General features: G+C 37.4%; 2 protein-coding genes across 4 annotated transcripts; one reads left to right on the forward strand and one right to left on the reverse strand.

The window, feature by feature from the left end:
- Positions 1–1,615: 1,615 nt before the first annotated feature.
- Positions 1,616–9,440, reverse strand: LOC145981144 (copper homeostasis protein cutC homolog). 2 transcript variants are annotated; one of them, XM_083114271.1, is made up of 2 exons: positions 9,391–9,440; positions 1,616–4,057 (listed from the first exon to the last, which is right to left on the reverse strand). In XM_083114271.1, the coding sequence occupies exon 2, from the start codon at positions 4,025–4,027 to the stop codon at positions 3,287–3,289; it is 741 nt and encodes a 246-aa protein (XP_082970397.1). In that variant the 5' UTR covers positions 4,028–4,057; positions 9,391–9,440; the 3' UTR covers positions 1,616–3,286. The 2 variants fall into 2 exon arrangements, with proteins under 2 accessions (XP_082970397.1, XP_082970398.1); XM_083114272.1 differs by having other exon boundaries at positions 9,373–9,437.
- A 2,086-nt stretch (positions 9,441–11,526) lies between these two features.
- Positions 11,527–20,340, forward strand: LOC145981628 (2-aminoethanethiol dioxygenase). Of its 2 annotated transcripts, none has more exons than XR_014440980.1 (2): positions 11,527–12,399; positions 19,054–20,340. XR_014440980.1 is itself a non-coding variant. In XM_083115009.1 (2 exons), the coding sequence occupies exons 1-2, from the start codon at positions 11,566–11,568 to the stop codon at positions 19,055–19,057; spliced, it is 741 nt and encodes a 246-aa protein (XP_082971135.1). In that variant the 5' UTR covers positions 11,527–11,565; the 3' UTR covers positions 19,058–20,339. The 2 variants fall into 2 exon arrangements, 1 of the variants encoding a protein (XP_082971135.1); XM_083115009.1 differs by having other exon boundaries at positions 11,527–12,302; positions 19,054–20,339.
- Positions 20,341–20,846: the final 506 nt, after the last annotated feature.

Genomic DNA, 20,846 nt, shown 5'->3' on the forward strand with positions numbered 1-20,846 from the left:
CTCACTTTCAGATATCTGTAATGAAAAAAGTACGTGACTTAGCTGCTCGTAAGCGTGTAGGCTTGCTTAGACAGACCAAAATAAAGGATTTTTTTAAACGTTAATTTTGTGTACTGTGTGTATTGTTCATGCAAAATGCGTATGTAATATGTACATATTTTTGTTTAATAAACTGTACCACATACTATATATTCCTACTAAAGTTGCCTTTGTACGTTACTTTGTAATACATACTTAAAGAGATGCCTGTTTTTATGAATAAATTTACTGTACAGTACTTCTTTTTGGCAAATAAACATGTACAGTTCGATTATCCGAACAAACCAGTTTTCCGAACACCCATGTCCCCCAATTACTTCGGATAATCGACGCTCTACTGTATATATCGTCCTGTTTTTGTACCTTGTTACATTTGTACTTGGTGCAGAGTCTGAAGAAGACCTTGATAGAAGGTTGAAACGTTACGTATAGTTTATGTTTTATAATAAAATTAATTTCTGCCTCGGTCAGCACATTGAGTTTTTTTTAAAACCGGATTAAAAATGAAAGGAAGAATAGAGTAATCTCTATTGAATAAGCGCGAGAGAAATAGCAGGGAAATAGGATTAAAAAGGGAAGATATAACCTTACAACAAAATTAACTACAAATTAATATGAAACGAAAATAATTACAGAGCAAAGGAAGTTAAGCAAAGCAGAAGGGAGAAGAGAGTTGTTGAATAAATGGGAAGAGAATTAAGAAAATATTGAATGAAATAACAACGAAAGGAAACAATGAGAGGTAAAGAAATTAAGTTGGGCAGAGTAGAGAAAGTACTTGGAATGGAAATAGAGACAAATAAACAGGACAGATACGGATAGAGAGAAGAATATGAACTAAATGAGAAAGAGAAGGAAAGAGAAAATTGGGAGAGAGAAGGAAAGAGTGTATAGAGAAAAGCATAGCGGGAAAGGATGAAAACAGGCTGGTGAAGGTGAGAGAGTTAAAGAGAGAAAGATGAAACTGAGAGAAACAGAAGGGCGAGAAAGAAAGAGAAGTAGAGAAATAGAGACTAGGGATCAGTGATGTGTGTCTACGCGTAAACAATTATAGTCTACATTCTACACGTAGACTATTTTATACACTTAGATTACGTAATCTATGTAAAAAACATGGCGTAAGGTGATAACTTAGCAAAGGGCGCCGTGGAATTAAAAGAAATTATACTGGGTATCAGTTGCTGATATGTGAGGATAACTTTTCATACTCTTTCTTCCAAATTCGAACAATTTCTCACCTAGGAAGAAACCTAATATAGAAAATATTCTAGTGTTTTATGGGGAAAAGACCACTCTTGGCTCACGACTGCCATCTGATGTTTCTTGCATACTATTTATCTTCTTCCATAGTTGATAATAGAAGAGACGAGAAATTTTGTTGTAAATAGGGTTCTTTTCATTTCGTTAGGAACCAATATAGTTGAAAATGTCACTTTCCTTTCATGAAAGCCTTGAAAATTAATTTAAATGTACTTTAGATTGTCTACGCAGTATATGTAAGCTACAACCCAATGTAATCTACGCGTAGATTACGTGTAGACAACACATAAAGACGTAAACGTATAGTCTACGGCACATCACTGCTAGGGACAGACAGGAGAAAGGAAGAATGTTTTACTTCTACGTTTAATCCTTTTCACAGTTATTCCGGTTTCGGAGATCTGTCAATTTTATTTAATAGGATCCTGACAAGAGAATAAACTGGATAAAATATATGAACGAAATGTTCAATCATTTTTCTATCATAAATAAAAACATTCGTATTCATAATCAATACAAGTATACATGAATCAAAAATTCGTGTAAAACGACTACCGTAGCTTTGTGGGGTAGCAAACTCATAACAAAATGTTTCTCCACATGGTAAAGTAAACGTGCTTTAGTAGTAATTATAGTGCATTGCATTGATGTACTACATTAACTCCCAGTTATATTTACACATTAGAAAGAAAATCGAGAATCCATTGAAGGGATTGTATTAAAAAATAAACATTATTTTTTAAAAATTATTTCTTTAATTTTCTTTCCTTAGAGCAAGCACAACCATAGAGACCACACTCACAAGGGAGGTTATCTAAGTGTCCCCCTCCGATTTTCATGAAACTTTGCAGGTGTACAGAGGGGCCCAAAGAATACGTGTTTTTTGTTTTGGCTAAAAACTGTTTTAGGAGTAAAAAACCCCCTCAAATGTCAAGATGAGGACAAATTGAAGTGGGATCTATCTGACCCCTGTGTCCCCTCCGATTTCCATGAAACTTGGCAGGTGTATAGAGGGGCCCAAAGTAAGAAATAAGTGTTTTGTGTTTCAGCTAAAAAAAACTGTTTTAGGAGGCAACCTAGCCCCTCAAATGTCAAGATGAGGACAAATTGAAGTGGGGATCTCACACCTGTGTCCCCTCCGATTTCCATGAAACTTGGCAGGTGTATAGAGGGGCCCTAAGGAAGAAATACGTGTTTTTTTGTTTCGGCTAAACAAAACTGTTTTAGGGGGTAAGCCCCCTTCAAATGTCAAGATGAGGACAAATTGAAGTGGGATCTATCTGACCCCTGTGTCCCCTCCGATTTCCATGAAACTTGGCAGGTGTATAGAGGGGCCCAAAGTAAGAAATAAGTGTTTTGTGTTTCAGCTAAAAAAAACTGTTTTAGGAAGCAACCCAGCCCCTCAAAATATCAAGATGAGGACAAATTGAAGTGGGGATCTCACCCCGAAACCACGTAAATATGGCATAGGAAGAACACACACATATAATTGGAACACACACAGCATAGATCTGTAGGATTGTCGGTACCAAACGCAAATGATATCGTGAAGGACGATGGCGGTTGAAGTTCTGTGCTAATAGTACTGGCAGATACACAAGTGGAACACTTGAGATATGAAGTGCATATTACTGGCAAACACAGCTCTGTGCTGTGTGTGTTCCAATTATATGTGCGTGTTCTTCCTATGCCATATTTACGTGGTTTCGGGGTCATTGTTACCCCTAAAACAATTTCTTAGCTGAAACACAAAAACGCGTATTTCTTCCTTTTGGCCGCTCTATACACCTGCCAAGTTTCATGGAAATCGGAAGGGAACACAGGGGTCAGATCCTCACTTCAATTTGTTCTCATCTTGACATTTGAGCCGAAACAAAAAACACGTATTTGTTCCTTTTGGCCCCTCTATACACCTGCCAAGTTTCATGGAAATCGAAGGGAAACACTTAGATAACCTCCCTGTCAGTCAAATTTTCCTGGATGAAACTCAACCACTCTGCTTGGCCATCTCAAGTATCCGCTTCACTACTTCTGAATCTGTAATCAACAATTCCTCGCCAGAATCCTGACTTCCCATCCTGCAGTTCTTATTCTGATTGGTCATGTTAGACTTGACTGCAACTCTTGCAGATGCATGGAATTCCCTCACTCCTGTCTCTGAAACTATTTTATGAATATTTTTCGCTGAAATTCCAGCACCAGCCATTATGATTATTCGCCCTTTCGAAACATCCACTATTTTTTTAATCAAAGGGATTCCATTTTCTGCAGACTCTTCTTGACCGCTCGTAAGTATCCTCTTAAATCCCAGTTCAATTATGGTTTCCAAGGACTTCACTGGTTCTTGAACCAGGTCGAAAGCTCTATGAAATGTTGCTGGCAGTGGTGCAACGGTTTCCATGATTTCAGTGCAAATTGTCCTGTTTACGTGTCCGTCTGTAGTGAGTGCTCCAAAGACGAAACCATCGGCTCCGAAAGATTTCAATACCTTGGCATCCTCCTTCATGGCATCGACTTCAAAGGTGGAATACACGAAGTCCCCCTTCCGAGGTCGTAGCATCACAAAGATTGGGATCTTCACGAGGGTTTTCAAGGTCTTCAGGAAACCAGGGCTTGGCGTGAGACCTCCTTCACTTAGAGCACTGCACAGTTCGATACGAGAAGCTCCGCCCCTTTCAGCATTCAAAGCTGATTCTACATTATCCACGCACACTTCCAACAGCGACATCGTGTTTTCCCTCGGAACCAAAATGATCTCCTGGAAGAAAAAATGACAATAAAATGCACCAGAAGTTAAAATAATTTTGAACTATTATAAACTATTTGTAATCTCAAGACTTCCCCGGTTGGATCATCGATGGTCAGGCCCATAGACAGGCAGGGGCCAGGGGGAGCTCCTCCCCCCTGGCACTGCCATCAGCCCCCCTTTACTTTAGGTAAACTATTTTGCATAATTTGTTTGCAGTGAAAATGTAAACAACTCACAACTTTAAGGATAAATCCACAGAACAGTATCTATTACATTCGCTCATTTTGTTTATGAGCAGAAGTAGCTACAAGTATTTAGAATATTCTCTAGACTTCAGAAAGTTCTTTCATAGGGGAGCTTCTTTATCTGTACCTTCACTGTCCCTGTTGTAACCTCCCGTTTAGACAGAAATCTGTGACTTTGATGTCAACATCCACATTCCTTCCACATCTGCATCAAAGGTCAACAACAGCTCCCAAGTTTTGGGAAGGAAGGGGAGTTTAATTGCTTCGGCCGGGGGTGGAATATTCTGTAGGCACTGTGATTAAATATTGTGCGTTTTTTGTGTGTGATATACATATCTGTATCATCTAAAATAGTATGGGGTGTGTAAGGGATAATTTCAGTATCAGTCAATTAACACTTCAAGAGATGTTTTAAAATATGTAGTATTTGTGTAGTACATGATATTTATAAGTGAATGAGCGCCCGCTCCCCCCACCACGCACACATAATTTACCTACATTTAATTTTTTTTAAAAAATGGACTTGGTTTACAAAGCCCCCCTGATAACCCGTGAGCCCCCCCCCCCGAAAATCAATTCTAGCTACGGGCCTGTCGATGGTGCACAGTGGTTCGGATTCCACATTAAACTGTCCAGTCCCGATTAGCCTAACAGGGCATAAAGTAGACTTAAATGCAAACTTTTATGTCTTTATATCACTGTAAAGGAAATAATTCTGACAAGTGGATTCGGTTGAGGAATATAACATTCCTACCCTTCTACCAGTGACCGTGCTAGAGAGGGCGTAAGGAAGGGGCTGAACGCCATACCTAGCTGATCGCCCCACACCCTAGCAAACAAGGAAAACTAAAAAAGTAAAGGTAAAGTGCTCCCCTGTGCTTTGTCGTGAAGGCGTATAGGGGGTGTGAAGTTAGGGCCACACTTTCCTGATCACGACCGAAGGTGGGGTGATGTAATCAGCACCACGCACCTGGTCGCCTTTACCCCCCCCCCTCCCCCGGAGTTTCCTCAAGGTACCCACTTTATACGACGCTGGGTGGGCACACTATGACGGAAGCATGGCCGCCATTTTTAAACCACACATAATAAAAATAAAATAATTTTCAGTTTTGAGCTCTGCATATGCATACATTAATACAATCATACACAATTTTTTTTCCACGAAAATGGTTGTCAAAATTGGACATTTAACATAGATTAACCCTAGGTTATTTTTATTAAACTTGGTGTACATTGGGTCACACTAAAAGTTTGTTCTGGACTTGAAATTTGTGTATCTAATTCCGATATCACCCCGATAACGTAGCGTTTAATGTTCTCGCCTTGTAATCACGGGGACCTCTATTCAATTTCTGACGGGGGATCTAAAGGTTCAATCACATTCCATTGTAACCAGAGCCATAGGCGTGCGCACGGGGTTGGGGTCAATTGCCCCCCTTAATCATGGACTTCCGCAGAGTTTTTCCATGGACAGGCAAGCAAGTTATTTTCTCCAGTGGTAAACGAGGCATATTATTCGCGATAATAGCGTTGCCCCCTCAAAATCACCATTTGAATTTGAAATAATCGCGTTCCTGCATCCCATTATAATAATTAATGTAATTTACTGTGACTGAAATCAAATTATACGTGTGAACCTAAGTATGCTTCTAAGGGGGAGGTATGGCCATCCTTGCCCCAACCTATCCGAACATCCATTCCCCTCTAGTATTATACTTTCATTTAGAAATGTACTGTAGTGGAATCTTATCGCCATGAAACGATATTATACTCTTTTATAAAAATAATGATATTTATTTATTTAAACACAACAGGCGAATGCCCAATTATAGTGTTCCATATTTTCTGATATTATTAAGAAAGGGAAGTATTTTCAAGCCGATGAAAGTTTTGTTGAAGTTAAATGATTTCATTCACATATTTAATGGAAGCATGGTCTGCACTTAACATTTAACTTGGCGTACACCCTCTGGAAATTTTGGGACTACAGCACTGATTTTAACTATAGGCTATGTATGGACGTCCGGAGGATTTTTTTCCATGGAGGGGCAAACAAGGTCATTTTCTCAAGAGGGAAGGGTGGGGAGAGGGCAAAGGAGGCATATTTCTTTCCAAAATAGTAATGCTTCCTAAATAAACACTATTTCAGTCTGAAATTATCATGTTCCTTTAACGCATTTATAATAATTAACATAAAGTACTGTTACTGAAATATGTGTGAAATATATAATTGAGGTGGACATTCGTTTTCCATGGGAGGCCGTGCCCCTTCCCCCCCCTTTACGGACGTTTAAGACTTCGAGTATAATTTATTTTAAATTATTAGGTTTTGTGAGATCTATATATGCATTTGGATACACTGCTTTCATCCAGACCATACAACAGAGGCATATCTTTGTTTTATGAAATGAGAGCTTCAAGAACAGACACAAAATACCAAACAATCTGCTTACAACCTCGGAATCAGTATACGTAAAAATACAGTCCTTAAAAATATGTAGAATGAAGATAAAAATCATGGACAATTTATTGTCCAATACTTATGGATCCCACTGTACAGGAACTTCACTGTGTTGACTTCCATTAACAAATTTACAATGCTTTAATGCCAACAGTATTTTGCTGGCAAATTGAAAAACCGATGTACATTCAGAATAGAAAAACAAGAACGTAAAATTAACGTAAATTACTGTTACTGAAATCAAATTATACGTGTGAAATAAATTATGCTTTCAGGTTGACATTCATCTTCTAAGGGGGAGGTGTGACCATCCTTGCCCCCACCTATCCGAACATCCATTCCCCTCTAGTATTATACTTTCATTTAGAAATGTACTGTAGTGGAATCTTATCGCCATGAAACGATATTATACTCTTTTATAAAAATAATGATATTTATTTATTTAAACACAACAGGCGAATGCCCAATTATAGTGTTCCATATTTTCTGATATTATTAAGAAAGGGAAGTATTTTCAAGCCGATGAAAGTTTTGTTGAAGTTAAATGATTTCATTCACATATTTAATGGAAGCATGGTCTGCACTTAACATTTAACTTGGCGTACACCCTCTGGAAATTTTGGGACTACAGCACTGATTTTAACTATAGGCTATGTATGGACGTCCGGAGGATTTTTTTCCATGGAGGGGCAAACAAGGTCATTTTCTCAAGAGGGAAGGGTGGGGAGAGGGCAAAGGAGGCATATTTCTTTCCAAAATAGTAATGCTTCCTAAATAAACACTATTTCAGTCTGAAATTATCATGTTCCTTTAACGCATTTATAATAATTAACATAAAGTACTGTTACTGAAATATGTGTGAAATATATAATTGAGGTGGACATTCGTTTTCCATGGGAGGCCGTGCCCCTTCCCCCCCCCCTTACGGACGTTTAAGACTTCGAGGATAATTTATTTTAAATTATTAGGTTTTGTGAGATCTATATATGCATTTGGATACATTGCTTTCATCCAGACCATACAACAGAGGCATATCTTTGTTTTATGAAATGAGAGCTTCAAGAACAGACACAAAATACCAAACAATCTGCTTACAACCTCGGAATCAGTATACGTAAAAATACAGTCCTTAAAAATATGTAGAATGAAGATAAAAATCATGGACAATTTATTGTCCAATACTTATGGATCCCACTGTACAGGAACTTCACTGTGTTGACTTCCATTAACAAATTTACAATGCTTTAATGCCAACAGTATTTTGCTGGCAAATTGAAAAACCGATGTACATTCAGAATAGAAAAACAAGAACGTAAAATTAACGTAAATTACTGTTACTGAAATCAAATTATACGTGTGAAATAAATTATGCTTTCAGGTTGACATTCATCTTCTAAGGGGAAGGTGTGACCATCCTTGCCCCCACCTATCCGAACATCCATTCCCCTCTAGTATTATACTTTCATTTAGAAATGTACTGTAGTGGAATCTTATCGCCATGAAACGATATTATACTCTTTTATAAAAATAATGATATTTATTTATTTAAACACAACAGGCGAATGCCCAATTATAGTGTTCCATATTTTCTGATATTATTAAGAAAGGGAAGTATTTTCAAGCCGATGAAAGTTTTGTTGAAGTTAAATGATTTCATTCACATATTTAATGGAAGCATGGTCTGCACTTAACATTTAACTTGGCGTACACCCTCTGGAAATTTTAGGACTACAGCACTGATTTTAACTATATGTATGGACGTCCAGAGGATTTTTTTCCATGGAGGGGCAAACAAGGTCATTTTCTCAAGAGGGAAGGGTGGGGAGAGGGCAAAGGAGGCATATTTCTTTCCAAAATAGTAATGCTTCCTAAATAAACACTATTTCAGTCTGAAATTATCATGTTCCTTTAACGCATTTATAATAATTAACATAAAGTACTGTTACTGAAATATGTGTGAAATATATAATTGAGGTGGACATTCGTTTTCCATGGGAGGCCGTGCCCCTTCCCCCCCCCCTTTACGGACGTTTAAGACTTCGAGTATAATTTATTTTAAATTATTAGGTTTTGTGAGATCTATATATGCATTTGGATACACTGCTTTCATCCAGACCATACAACAGAGGCATATCTTTGTTTTATGAAATGAGAGCTTCAAGAACAGACACAAAATACCAAACAATCTGCTTACAACCTCGGAATCAGTATACGTAAAAATACAGTCCTTAAAAATATGTAGAATGAAGATAAAAATCATGGACAATTTATTGTCCAATACTTATGGATCCGACTGTACAGGAACTTCACTGTGTTGACTTCAATTAACAAATTTACAATGCTTTAATGCCAACAGTATTTTGCTGGCAAATTGAAAAACCGATGTACATTCAGAATAGAAAAACAAGAACCATGCAAGAACTGTTTATACTGTGACGGCAAACAACCACTGTCCGTGAGTTGTGTCGTTCTGGATTCATCTGTGTGATCGCGAAGAACCAAGAAATGAAAGGAACAACAGTGATATCCATGGTTAAAGCTTGCTACGTATAATACCGGTTTTATCATTGGTGTTACTCTATATACACTTGAATCAACTCTTATATTCATAAAATTACCTTTTACTAACGGCTTACCTTCCTCCTTGCACACCAAACTTTTCTTCGATGATCAACAAGTTCGCGCAGTGTTGCCAACTAGAATATCACAATTGAGCTAAAATTATATCGCACTGTGTTAATGAGGGTAGTGCAATATTGATATCGCCCATTCAAAATTATGCTATAATAAAAATAAATGGAAATAGGCAACACTCACCAGACAGAGTTATATATGCATAACACTTATACTCATGTTTCACTTCACACTCACAGCCTTCAAGAAATAACGAACACATTATTTCATTACTTCAGTCCAAAAGACAGGTTTCCAAGTATTGCTCGATTAAAATATGCGTAATTGACAGATATTTATACATCGAATATTCCGATGCAGGAGGGTGAATTAAATTTGCATAAACACAATTTGAAAAATCGGTATTGATTTAAGTTTATTTCCAGTATTGTTAAGACGGCATTTCTTTAAACAGCTAAATTTCTCTATGGGTCAAGCATTGTCTTGATTTTCGAAAATTACGATCACCATTTTACAAAATCTTAGTACAAAGCAAGGGAATTAAAATTGTGCTTTAACATTGAACGTCAATTCTTTTCTTAGGTAGGTCGCACCACTGGGAAACATACGTAGCCTGCCCAATGACGTAATGGGAACGTCGTCGCATTGTAATCAAGTATCCGGGTTCGATACCTGGTGCAGGTGCATATAGTGGTTCTGATCCCACTTTAAACTGTAGGTCCATTACTGATTAGCCCATCTGTGCATTAAGTGGACTTAAAACACAACTCAAACAGAATTACTTATGACAGTGGCGTGCCCAAGGGGGGTTGGTGGGCGTCATACCCTCTCCTTTTGGCACAGTATTCCTACAACAATAAAATCAAAGTCAGGAAAAGATAGCAAAATGAGGGCTGACTACAAAAAAATTGTATGCGTGACTAACTCCCTCGAAAATCCTAAGCACGTCACTGACCTATGGTTCAGTCTGAGGAAGAGCAGAGTAATGTAATAATATAATAAAAAGAAGCATGCATATGGAGAAGTAAAATGATCTATTACCTGATGTCTAGTTAACCACTTTTCAATGGAGAAATAATTTTGTTTTCATTTCTGTAAATACGTTCTTCCCTTGATTTGTTTTCTATCTTCGCAATTAACAGTTCCATCTTCTTGTGAACGTGTGAAAATGATTTGCAGTCACTAGCAATGAAAACTAAACATAATAATAAGAAGAATGACATCTGGCATTTTTCCATCACTTCTGCTCCCCGCTTTCAGATATCCAGTTGCGAACACATTTTTCTGCCTATTCCCGATTAAAATTACCACCTGAGCTCTAGTGTCGCTTCTAGGGGTGTGCGGGACAGAATTTTTCCCGAGAAATGTTCGAAATTTCCCGAAGCTCTAAAAATCTCGAATTCTACACGTCATTTTCAACTTAAGCGATTGTTTTTGCATTTCTGGAATAAAAACAAACAATTTCCGATAAGTTCCAGACACTTGCAATGCAGGAAACATCGAGAATGAGTCTGCTGTCACGCACGTGTCAGCAGTAAGAATAAACGTCAAATTTGCTCCTGCCACGTAATTCGTCTGCTAAAAGTATGTTACAAATCTTAAGAACAGATGAAGACGTGAAAAATGCAAGTTTATGATTAGTGGGGATGAATGTATAGGTAATTTATAACCTTTTTCTTTAGAAAGCATTTAGCGATATTATTTTAATGCTAACGGAACCTAACCTAACTACGAGAGCATTTAGGTTTATTATTAGAAGAATGCTAAGGGACCTAATCTTAAAACATTTATGTGAAAGTAATCCCTACAACTTCACAGTATGTGTTACAGACGTAATTACATACATAGCATGATGAAATCACGATAAAACAAAGACCGAGTTTGCTGCTACGTACATCTCTTTTGAGATTCCAGCAGAAAAGGAACGTGGCAGCAGACACTACCTTTTTTAAATGACCATTCGGTATTTCCAGACTGCTCGGGATCCCGAAAAGTCGGGAAGTCATTTCCCGAAGTCGGTATCGGGACGGGAAATTTTTTTCCGGATGCCGGTCCCGACTTTTCGGCATCCCGCACACCCCTACTTCTCACGGACATAGCTCGTAGGCGGTGTGAGAGAGACACTACGACGACGACATTAGTTTGCACCACTTGTCTTTACTCATTTGTTTTGCAATATGGCCCCGCGCGTTGAACAACTGTACCGACATGCATTAAATACATTTTCCAAAAAATCTAGTGATGTCACTCCATCTTTTGAAGAGAACTTTTCTAAGCTGAAACAATTAGCTTATCAAATTACAGCAGAAGATGTGAAACTGGAGAAATGCTTTGAGAAAAAGCATAAGGAAGAAAATGGTTGGCGGTTTAGTCCCCGAAAAGCTCCCGTCACCTATGTTGACATGTATGAAGACGACGATTTTACTATGGGAATATTTATTGTGAGAGATGGCTGTCGTTTGCCTCTTCATGATCACCCAGGCATGCATGGGATTTTGAAGGTAATATATGGAACCTTAAATATTCAAAGTTACACCTTGATATCGGAAGAAAGAAAAAAAGAGTTAACTGCATCTTTTAACCCTAATATGTTGTTAGCTGAAAAATTGCCTAATGCAATTGTAAGTGAAACGGACAATGTTTGTGTGTTAACGCCAACAGTAAACAATTTACATGAAATCCACGCAGTAGATGGACCAGCTGCGTTCTTAGACATTCTTGCTCCACCGTATGACTCGGACATAGTTCCTGGTGTTGGAAAACGAGAATGCCATTATTATGCGGAAATGGAGCAGCCGAACGCTCGTGAGGATGCAAAGGAACACAGTGATAAAAACTACAGGTGGTTAATACCCATTTCAAGCCCTTCGGACTTTTGGAGCGACACAGCTTCCTATCAGGGACCATCATTAAGGTACCGCTGCTTTTGTACTCTACTGTAGTCATACATAAAGAGAGTATGGATTTCTGCATCTGTAGTGTGCATGTTGTAGGATTGTGTCGGGAGAACGGTGAGTTCAGTTTAGTTTTTATCGCTTAGTATTATTCTCAATGACTACATCCAGTTTGGTATGTAATGTTTCTTTTTTATTATTGAATGTAATTGGTATGTGGGTTTTATGAAGTGGTTTGTTTTTTATTTGCAGGTTTTATGAAGTGGTTTGGGGGTACTACTATCGTATGAGGGAAACACCTACGAATCATATATTTCGGACTTCTTTACATTGCTAACGTGTTATTTTCGAATGTGTAACATTTCCTAAAGTGAAATCATGCATATCAATGTCTATTTCTTAGATTTACGAGTACTTACTGTTACTTGTTGTTTCGAATCTGTAACACATTATGGCAGTGATAGCGTACTGATTTAGGGGGCGTTCTGAGAGTGTTTTGTCGATTTATGCAGTGTTGCAACCTCGTTCACCGGAAAATATCTACTTTCGTGCCCGGATTTGAAATTATGCTAATACGTCGGAAACCATTGACGTTAGCCTCACAAACCATTGAAGTTAGCCCCACAAACCATTGACGTTAACCCCCAAAACCATTCATGTTAGACCCAAAAACCATTTTCCGTAAGGTTAGGTTAGGTTGTTAGGTTAGGCAAGCATAGTTTAAAAAAAAATACTCGACACGTCATGTTCTAGTGAAAACACGGCGAGGCTGAAACACTGGCTACGGGGTTGCATCATCTTAACACACGGAACATTGCACTCTCGTGCAGAAAGCAAATGGCGGGAGCAGAAACAGCGTGTCGAACAGAGATTTTCGCAGAAAACAACACGCATTCACATTAAAATGGATCAAATCAACATTCAGGAACTTCCACAATGCTAAAGAAAATGATTTCCGTAAGTATTTTCTCCTGTAAATTTGAAGGAATCCGTTTCCCTCATACGATAATGTTACCGTGGTTTGTTTCTTATTTACAGGTTTTATGAAGTGGTTTGTTTCTTATTTGCAAGTTTACACTAAAATGGGTACTACTTTACTATACCGGAGACACCTATCAATGATTTATTTCGCAATTTTTTACATTGCTAACGTACTATTCTGCATTGCGGAACATTTCTTTAGGTGAAATAATGAATTTCTAACGAAAATAATGTCTATTTCTTACATTAACGAGTACTTACTGTTGTTCCTTATTTCCCACAAACCATCCACGGGTAGCCCCAAAAACCATTGACGTTAGCCCAAAAATTCACGATAGCCCCACGAACCATCACGGGGACGAGGAATGCCTACTAGGTTAGGTTAGGCCTGTTAGGTTAGGTTCCATTAGCACTCCTTTCGTTCAATTTAGCATATACGGTCAACATCGGCTTGTAGCAGCAGCAATAGCACGTCGGAAATTGATTTTCGTAGAAAACCACATGCATTCGCATTAAAATGGATCAAAACTACATTCCCGAACATCAACAACGCTACAGAAAATGATTTGCGTAAGTACTTTCTCCTGTAAATTTGAAGAAATCCATCTTCGGTATAGTAAAGTGTTACCCTAAAATGAAAGTGTTAACATTTTGAAAAACTAATTAGAATCTGTAAATGAGACAGTATAAACCTGTATCTAATTGCCATTTTATTACAGAGTTTTCACTCTTTATATAGCCTAGTTCATTTTATTGCATGTTTTAAATATTGTTACAAATTTATCAGAAATATGGGCTTAATTGAAGATGACGGGAGTGTTCTCCCATTTTATTTGAAATTTTGTATACTTTCTGCATGAGGCCTCCTGAACATAAATCTGAAATTACAATTTCCTGTTCACATCTGTAACTTGAAAATTTCATGTAACATTAGGTTAGGCATGGCTTCCTCACTTCTTTCCGGATAAATATTGCCATTTTGAAAAGCAATATAGGTAACGGTTCCGATTGTTTTATGATTTCTCCTAGCACAAAGACTAATTATTGTAGAATTTTAAAATCATTGTCACACGAAATTTGAACCTTCCTTAAAGTAATGAGCACTGTTTGGACTCGAAAAAAGCAACTTGAAAATTACCTTATGCACTTCTGATGGACAAAATATTCTCTGTCGACAAGCGACAGTAAATATCGTAGAAGCATGCTGCATTTAGGGACTTTATGTTAATGCTAAGGGAACCCTCCCTAACCTAACCACGAAAGCATATATTGAACAAAATCTTAAGTAATCGCTAAAACTCCGCAGTATGTGTTAACAGACATACATCTAAATCGAACCATGTAAAAATTGCATTCGTAGCATGATGAAATCGCAATAAAACAAAAGGAACTTGGGCTGCAATATATTACACCTTACACACGTAATATCCAAATTTCAATCCCGTCACCTTCAATTGCTCCGAAATATAGGACAATTTCCGCTTATTATTTTGACATTCCTAAACTATAAAAGAAAGATCTTGACATATTATTTTTTAAATGTGTGTATTGCCCCTCGCCATCCAAGTTTCTTTGTTGGTGTCCCTTCATTGATTTCATCTCGTTACTCATCCCTGTCATGGTGAATAGTAACAGAATCTTTCAACTGCAATCAGAATTTAGCTAACCTTATTGTTAGTGGTGACTCCCAACAACCATCGTTAATGAAAATAAAATTTTGACTGCTTAGTCAAAATATTAAATCTTCTACTTTTGTGTCCATTCGGAAATCCTCGACCCTCGATTTTGGTAGTGAATTATTTTTTTTTTATGAAGATTGTGTGTTGCAAATTGTGAAAAACAAAATTCTGGAGCGTGGAAACAAATATTTACAAGTGTACAGCCGTTTAAAGTAAAGATATAGCCATTTAAAGTTGTGAGGTGGAAGTCCACTTGCGGCCATGTCAGTTTCGTAGCAGCCACCCGTACCGATGGATATATAACAGTAGCTTCTTCAGGGCTAAACAAGAAATTTCATAAAAATTGCCCGCCGGTACCTGGCTCTGCCCATGGGGTTAATTGACCTACCGCTACCACGACCCTGCCTATTTCTATAGAGTCCCTTTAAAGGCATGTTAAAACCTGCCCAACACTATATTTCGACAATTCACTCGAACATTAGGAAGGTACCAAAAAATTAAACATTCACAATCCACAAGTCATTCATAAGAAGAAAAAGAAAATGTGTAGATGCCTGTGACATGAATCCATCATGGAAGCCCAGAAAAACCATAATGACGTTACGTAGGTAAGGAATTTTAATATTACAAAAATTTAAGTTTCGTAGCACGTAGATCTCCAAAGATTTCCTTCCACGCTAGTTAAAAACACCCTTTCTTAGAAGAAACTTAATTTTGGACGAAAAGATTTCAAATGTGTTAGAAATCGAGGATGGAGGATTTCCGGACGGAGCCCTTCTTTTTTCAACCAATATTAGTCAAACCTTTCATTGAATACTTGTCTGACTAGGGAAGTCAGAGATTTTGATATTATTCAAGTTTGTGTTATACTCAGGTCTAAGTTAAATGCAATGCATATACAGTTCTAAGTAAGATGTAAACTGCCATATAATATGTACAAGTCCTTCTTTGATTATAAGACACCTCATAGTCATGGCTCTTTTTGTGACCAAGTACATTGAGTTGTTGACTACAATGTTGCCACCACAGGTTCTGGGTTCAAATTTTGCACTGTTCATCACTGTGTATTTCCCAATTTCATGTAATCATTACACATCCTGATTGTTACGATTAGCCAAGAGTGCCACACAAGCGGCACTAATTAACAAAACTACAAATACTGTGAGGATTCAGCACAACACTTTCAAATAATAATGACTTATCAATAAGAAAACAATGGCTTGTTGTTTGTGACAAAGAATGTCATCATCTAAATGTGCTTGGTTTGTGGAGTAAAATATAATTAGGACAACAATTTGATGGAATGTTATTTTTGTCGCAATATTCTGCAGTGTATTTTGTATTTCTTTATTTATTTTATATTGGTTTTCTGCTTATTTAGGCCGGTAAATGTTTACTATCCTTCGGACACCTATAACTTCTGAGTTTCGTCAATTTTTGACATTTATACTTACCTATCTGCTTCACGGAACATTCTTTAACGTGTATTCACGTTTTTTGATCAAAGTAATTGCAATTTTTTTTAAAAAAAAGTGTTTTTGTAACTGAAGAATGTACGTTTTCGCAAATGGTCTGTGGGGCTATGTGTCAATGGTTCGTGGGGCTATGCGAGAATGGTGTGTGGGGCTACGCATATTTTTTTTGAAACCAATTTTTAACTATTGTAACGTATAAGTGACCCTACCTAACCTAACCTTACCGGAAATGGTTCGTGGGGCTATGCGTCAATGGTTGAATTTCCGCTATGAAACATTCTGACATCACATAAAACACCTTCCAGATGTTAGACAATACTACAGGAACTTATTACGGTAAGTAGTTTCTTCTGTAGAAATGAAGAAATCTGCCCGAAGGATAGTAAACTAGTACCTTTAGGCCAATTGTGGTGAATTATGATTAGATAAAATTGATGAATGGAAACTTACTGAGGAATACCCATGTCAACAGGACTCTAAAATGCAATGACAAGAATGTGAGCCTACCACTCAATGTGCTTGTCCACATATGTCAATGGCGGGGTTTAAGTGGCGACCTTCTGCTAAGGCGCTCAAAAGTCAACCTCACTTCCACATAGTAGACCCTGGACTGAATGTTGCAGACGAACGAGGCTCTGGCGACTGCCACTATGGCCAGTATAATTTTGTGTGTTTTGTCCTTGTGTGTGCTGAGTGCCCCTGTACAGCCTCAGCTTTTAACGAAAGTCAGAATATTTTAGTAACACGACACTGCAATAATGGTATTTTAGTTATGGTAAGGGGTTGGACACCGTATACTTTGACGGGTTCAAAATAGCCTAAATGCTGATGCACCCAAAATTTTAAATTGAAATTCAAATGTCAATCGCAGATTTCTGCCCTAGGTAATGGGCAAGTGAAAATCAACATTTTGTGCTGGCTGCATCAAGTTTTAGATCATACTGTAGAGCATAAATAACTGTAATATTTTCTCCACAAATATAGTTAGTGTTTTTTTAAAATGAAGTTAGTTTTGTCTTACTTGCACGAGCTCTGATGGATTTTGAACGAAGTTTCACGTGCATGCATAACCTCTCCAGATGGGAATTTTTTCAAACTTGTAAGGATGTAGATAAAAAATCATAGGTTGAGAACTAATTGTTGTAGCGAAATGAATTACTTGTTGTTGTTGAATGATAGTGCTTTTAGCGGAGGTGAAATTTATACATTGAACGTCCTAATAATGAAAGTGAAAGAAAGAAGAAGCAAATTGAAATTTTTAAAAAAATACATATACCGTGCGTCCATTTCGATCTTCAGCCGAGAGATCGGGAGAAGCGTGGCGGGCGGCGCTGACGGAGATGCCAACATTTGCTGCCTGTAATGCCTGCTTATTTTTATAGACATATGCAGACATTTATATAAATATTGCAAAACGAGCACTAACCTGTGTTATAACATGCAAAAGTTATTCTGTAATTCATCCAAGTTCTGCTCTTATATACACAAATAAATACGCTATAGAAACGATGTTAAGAGCCACAGATAGTAAAGCATTTTAATCATAGTTTTGACCAGTAACGTCCTGCTTAAGTTTATATCCTTGAAAGAGTTTTGTGTCGATGGGAATCGTTTGGAGGTTTCGAATGTGCAACACTGTATCAAGATTACGCTGCAGACGAAACCGTTAAAAGTCAATGGTTTTCGTGAGTTTCCTTGCAATCCGAAATATCCGAGCTCGAGTTTTTTGTTCCTTCGCGACTAGATGAAGACAGAGTTGTGAATATAGTGGCGAGCAATGTAAACCAAGAGCGTGTTAATTTCGTACTGTGCGCAAGAGTGTTATTCTTGGTTACTTGCAGTTACTTGTTTGTGTTATTGCAGTGTGTATGTGTGTTGTGTCAGTGAGAAGAAAGGTTCACGTTAGAACAAAGATTTTTTTTTTTATGTATGGCACGTACGTGAAAACAGACTCGTGTCGAGACGTGTGTAGGCAATTTGTACAGAAATTCCCAGGTGTTTCAACTTTGCACAGAGATACGGTTAGACATCTTATCCTTAAATTACGAGAAACTGGATCATTAAGTTTTAAAACACCTAAGCAAAAACGACTGATTCTAACCAAAGCAAAACTCGATGATATTGGTGCAGCGTTAGAACGTTCTCCAAACAAACCTCTACGCCGTGTTTCACAAGAGGTGGGCGTGTCAAAATCATCGGCACATATAGCCACTAAGCTACTAAAATTAAAACCGTACTCTTATAACACAGGTTAGTGCTCGTGTTGCAATATTTATATAAATGTCTGCATATGTCCATAAAAATAAGCGGGCGTTACAGGCCGCAAATGTCGGCATCTCCGTCAGCGCCACCCGCCACGCTTCTCCCAATCTCTCGGCTGCAGATCGAAATGGAAGCACGGTATATTCAGCACAACCCTGTGGCCTTGTATAACTATGTATGTGTGTAAGTAATTATGGACCTTAATTACACGAATGCTGGATGGGATTGGGATGTTTCGTTGTATTGTCCTCTCATACATTTTACCACCATTGTAAACAACCTAGAGAGGAAGGAAACTAACATAAAATAATTATTATTTGAAAGAAATGTATTATGTATATTTTTTGTGATGGATGTGAATTGTATGATTTTAGGTGAACTGAAGGAGAAATCTTAATAAGGAGCGTGAACAAATGTGAGATGCCAGAAGAACCAGTGATATCAGTACCTTAAAGAAACGGTTGCAAGTAATTGTGATGTTGAATGCATTTCAGAAGAAATATGGGGTAGGTGATTTACTACATCCAGGTCCAAGGAAAGTGTTATTTTTCTCAAGTCACTATGGAATTAGGACTTTGTAAGACTATAATTAGGTTGTGAATTTCAGTTAATAAATAAAATGCTAATCGACCAGAATAAAGACATAACAGTTCGTGTTACAAAATATTACTTCTGTTACGTGTAAGTTACACTCCTTGTAATTAAATGTTCATAATTTATTATAGTGCTGTGAGATATGTGTCTAATTCATTGCTGTAGCTTTATGCAGTATTCAATATTCTTAGGTTTTTCGGTGATATTTTTACATGACATTACTGCAAGCCTTTTCTGGTAGTTTACTTGCATAGAACCATCAGGTAACAGTATGGTATAGGGAAAACACATTTCTTCAAATTTACAGGAGAAACTACTTACGGAACTGAGTTTCTGGAGACTTTTGAAAGCTCGTGGAAGTGTTTTCTCCCTTCGTTCAACTTATTCGGCCTGTAAATCTTGTATATTTCGACATTAATGTCTCTCCGATGCACAAAAGCTGTTGCCTCCATTACGTTCGACTACGTGAACCAAATGTTCCATGCAGTGTTTCTAAACTTGCCATTGTTTTTCCAGAACATGACAATTTTAACTATGTTTGCCTAACCTAACCTTGCGTGCATGGTTCGTGGGGCTATTTATGAATGGTTTGTGTATTTATGATTGGTTTGTGGGGGTTTTTTAACCCGGAAAAAAAATACAAAATGAGTAACACTAAAGTAGGTATATTTCGGTGAAGAAGGTTGCAACACTGGAAACCCACTGATCATGGACAACGCTAGTCAGGATTTCTCCGCCATATTGTGTGCGAGAGGAACAAACAATAATTACTCGATATGTGGAAAATTGAAGCTATTTTTGTGAAAGAAGCGAAATCCCACCTTAACAATGTTTCGCAATGCATAATGTAAAAAATGACTAAATGAACGAGTGAAATGTGTTTTCCCTATACCATACTGTTACCGAACCATCACACTATCATAATAATAAATGTATACAAGCAACATCACATTGCAGAAAATTCCCTTTAAGTGTACATTATGTATATGCTTTTATATATATATATATTAACCAAGAAACGCTTGTAAATGTAATGTAAGGTACAGTGATATAAATGAAAAATAAAAATATTTTTCTTGTTATTCTGTGTTTTTTACACACTTTTTTTTCTTCAATTTTTTTTAGTATCCTTTGATCTTGTAACAATCAAGGCTGACTTGCACAATGAAATGGGGGAGAGCAAGAAGTCTTTCAACATCTGTACCCATAATACAGTGCAACTCTGATGTTTATCAATTTCCTGGTTTATGCAGAAGAATGATTCTGACATTCTTCAGTTCGGAATGAGGACCAATGACCACAGATAGACAAAAAATCAGGGAGGGTTTTAAGCTTAAATAGATATTACACAAAACAGTCTGATTTTTTGGCAGGGAGAGGAGGGAGTATGAAATTTACCATCCATACATGTATGTTTTATTATTATTCCATGTGCCTGAAAGACCCACAATTGTATTAATACCTCCCTGTTTACAGAACATTTGTACTTTTGTAAAACAATTGACAGAAATTAGGGACCAAGTTTCAAGATGCATTTTTGATAAGGGTGTTTATATATTTATTTAATGTAAAT

Source organism: Lepisma saccharinum, chromosome 29, assembly GCF_977018435.1.
Source record: "Lepisma saccharinum chromosome 29, izLepSacc3.1, whole genome shotgun sequence".
Classification (NCBI taxonomy): domain Eukaryota; kingdom Metazoa; phylum Arthropoda; class Insecta; order Zygentoma; family Lepismatidae; genus Lepisma; species Lepisma saccharinum.

Excerpts from the sequence above, each read along its gene's own strand:
- LOC145981144 (XM_083114271.1), bottom strand. The coding sequence starts at position 4,027 with ATGTCGCTGTTGGAAGTGTGCGTGGATAATGTAGAATCAGCTTTGAAT.
- LOC145981628 (XM_083115009.1), top strand. The coding sequence starts at position 11,566 with ATGGCCCCGCGCGTTGAACAACTGTACCGACATGCATTAAATACATTT.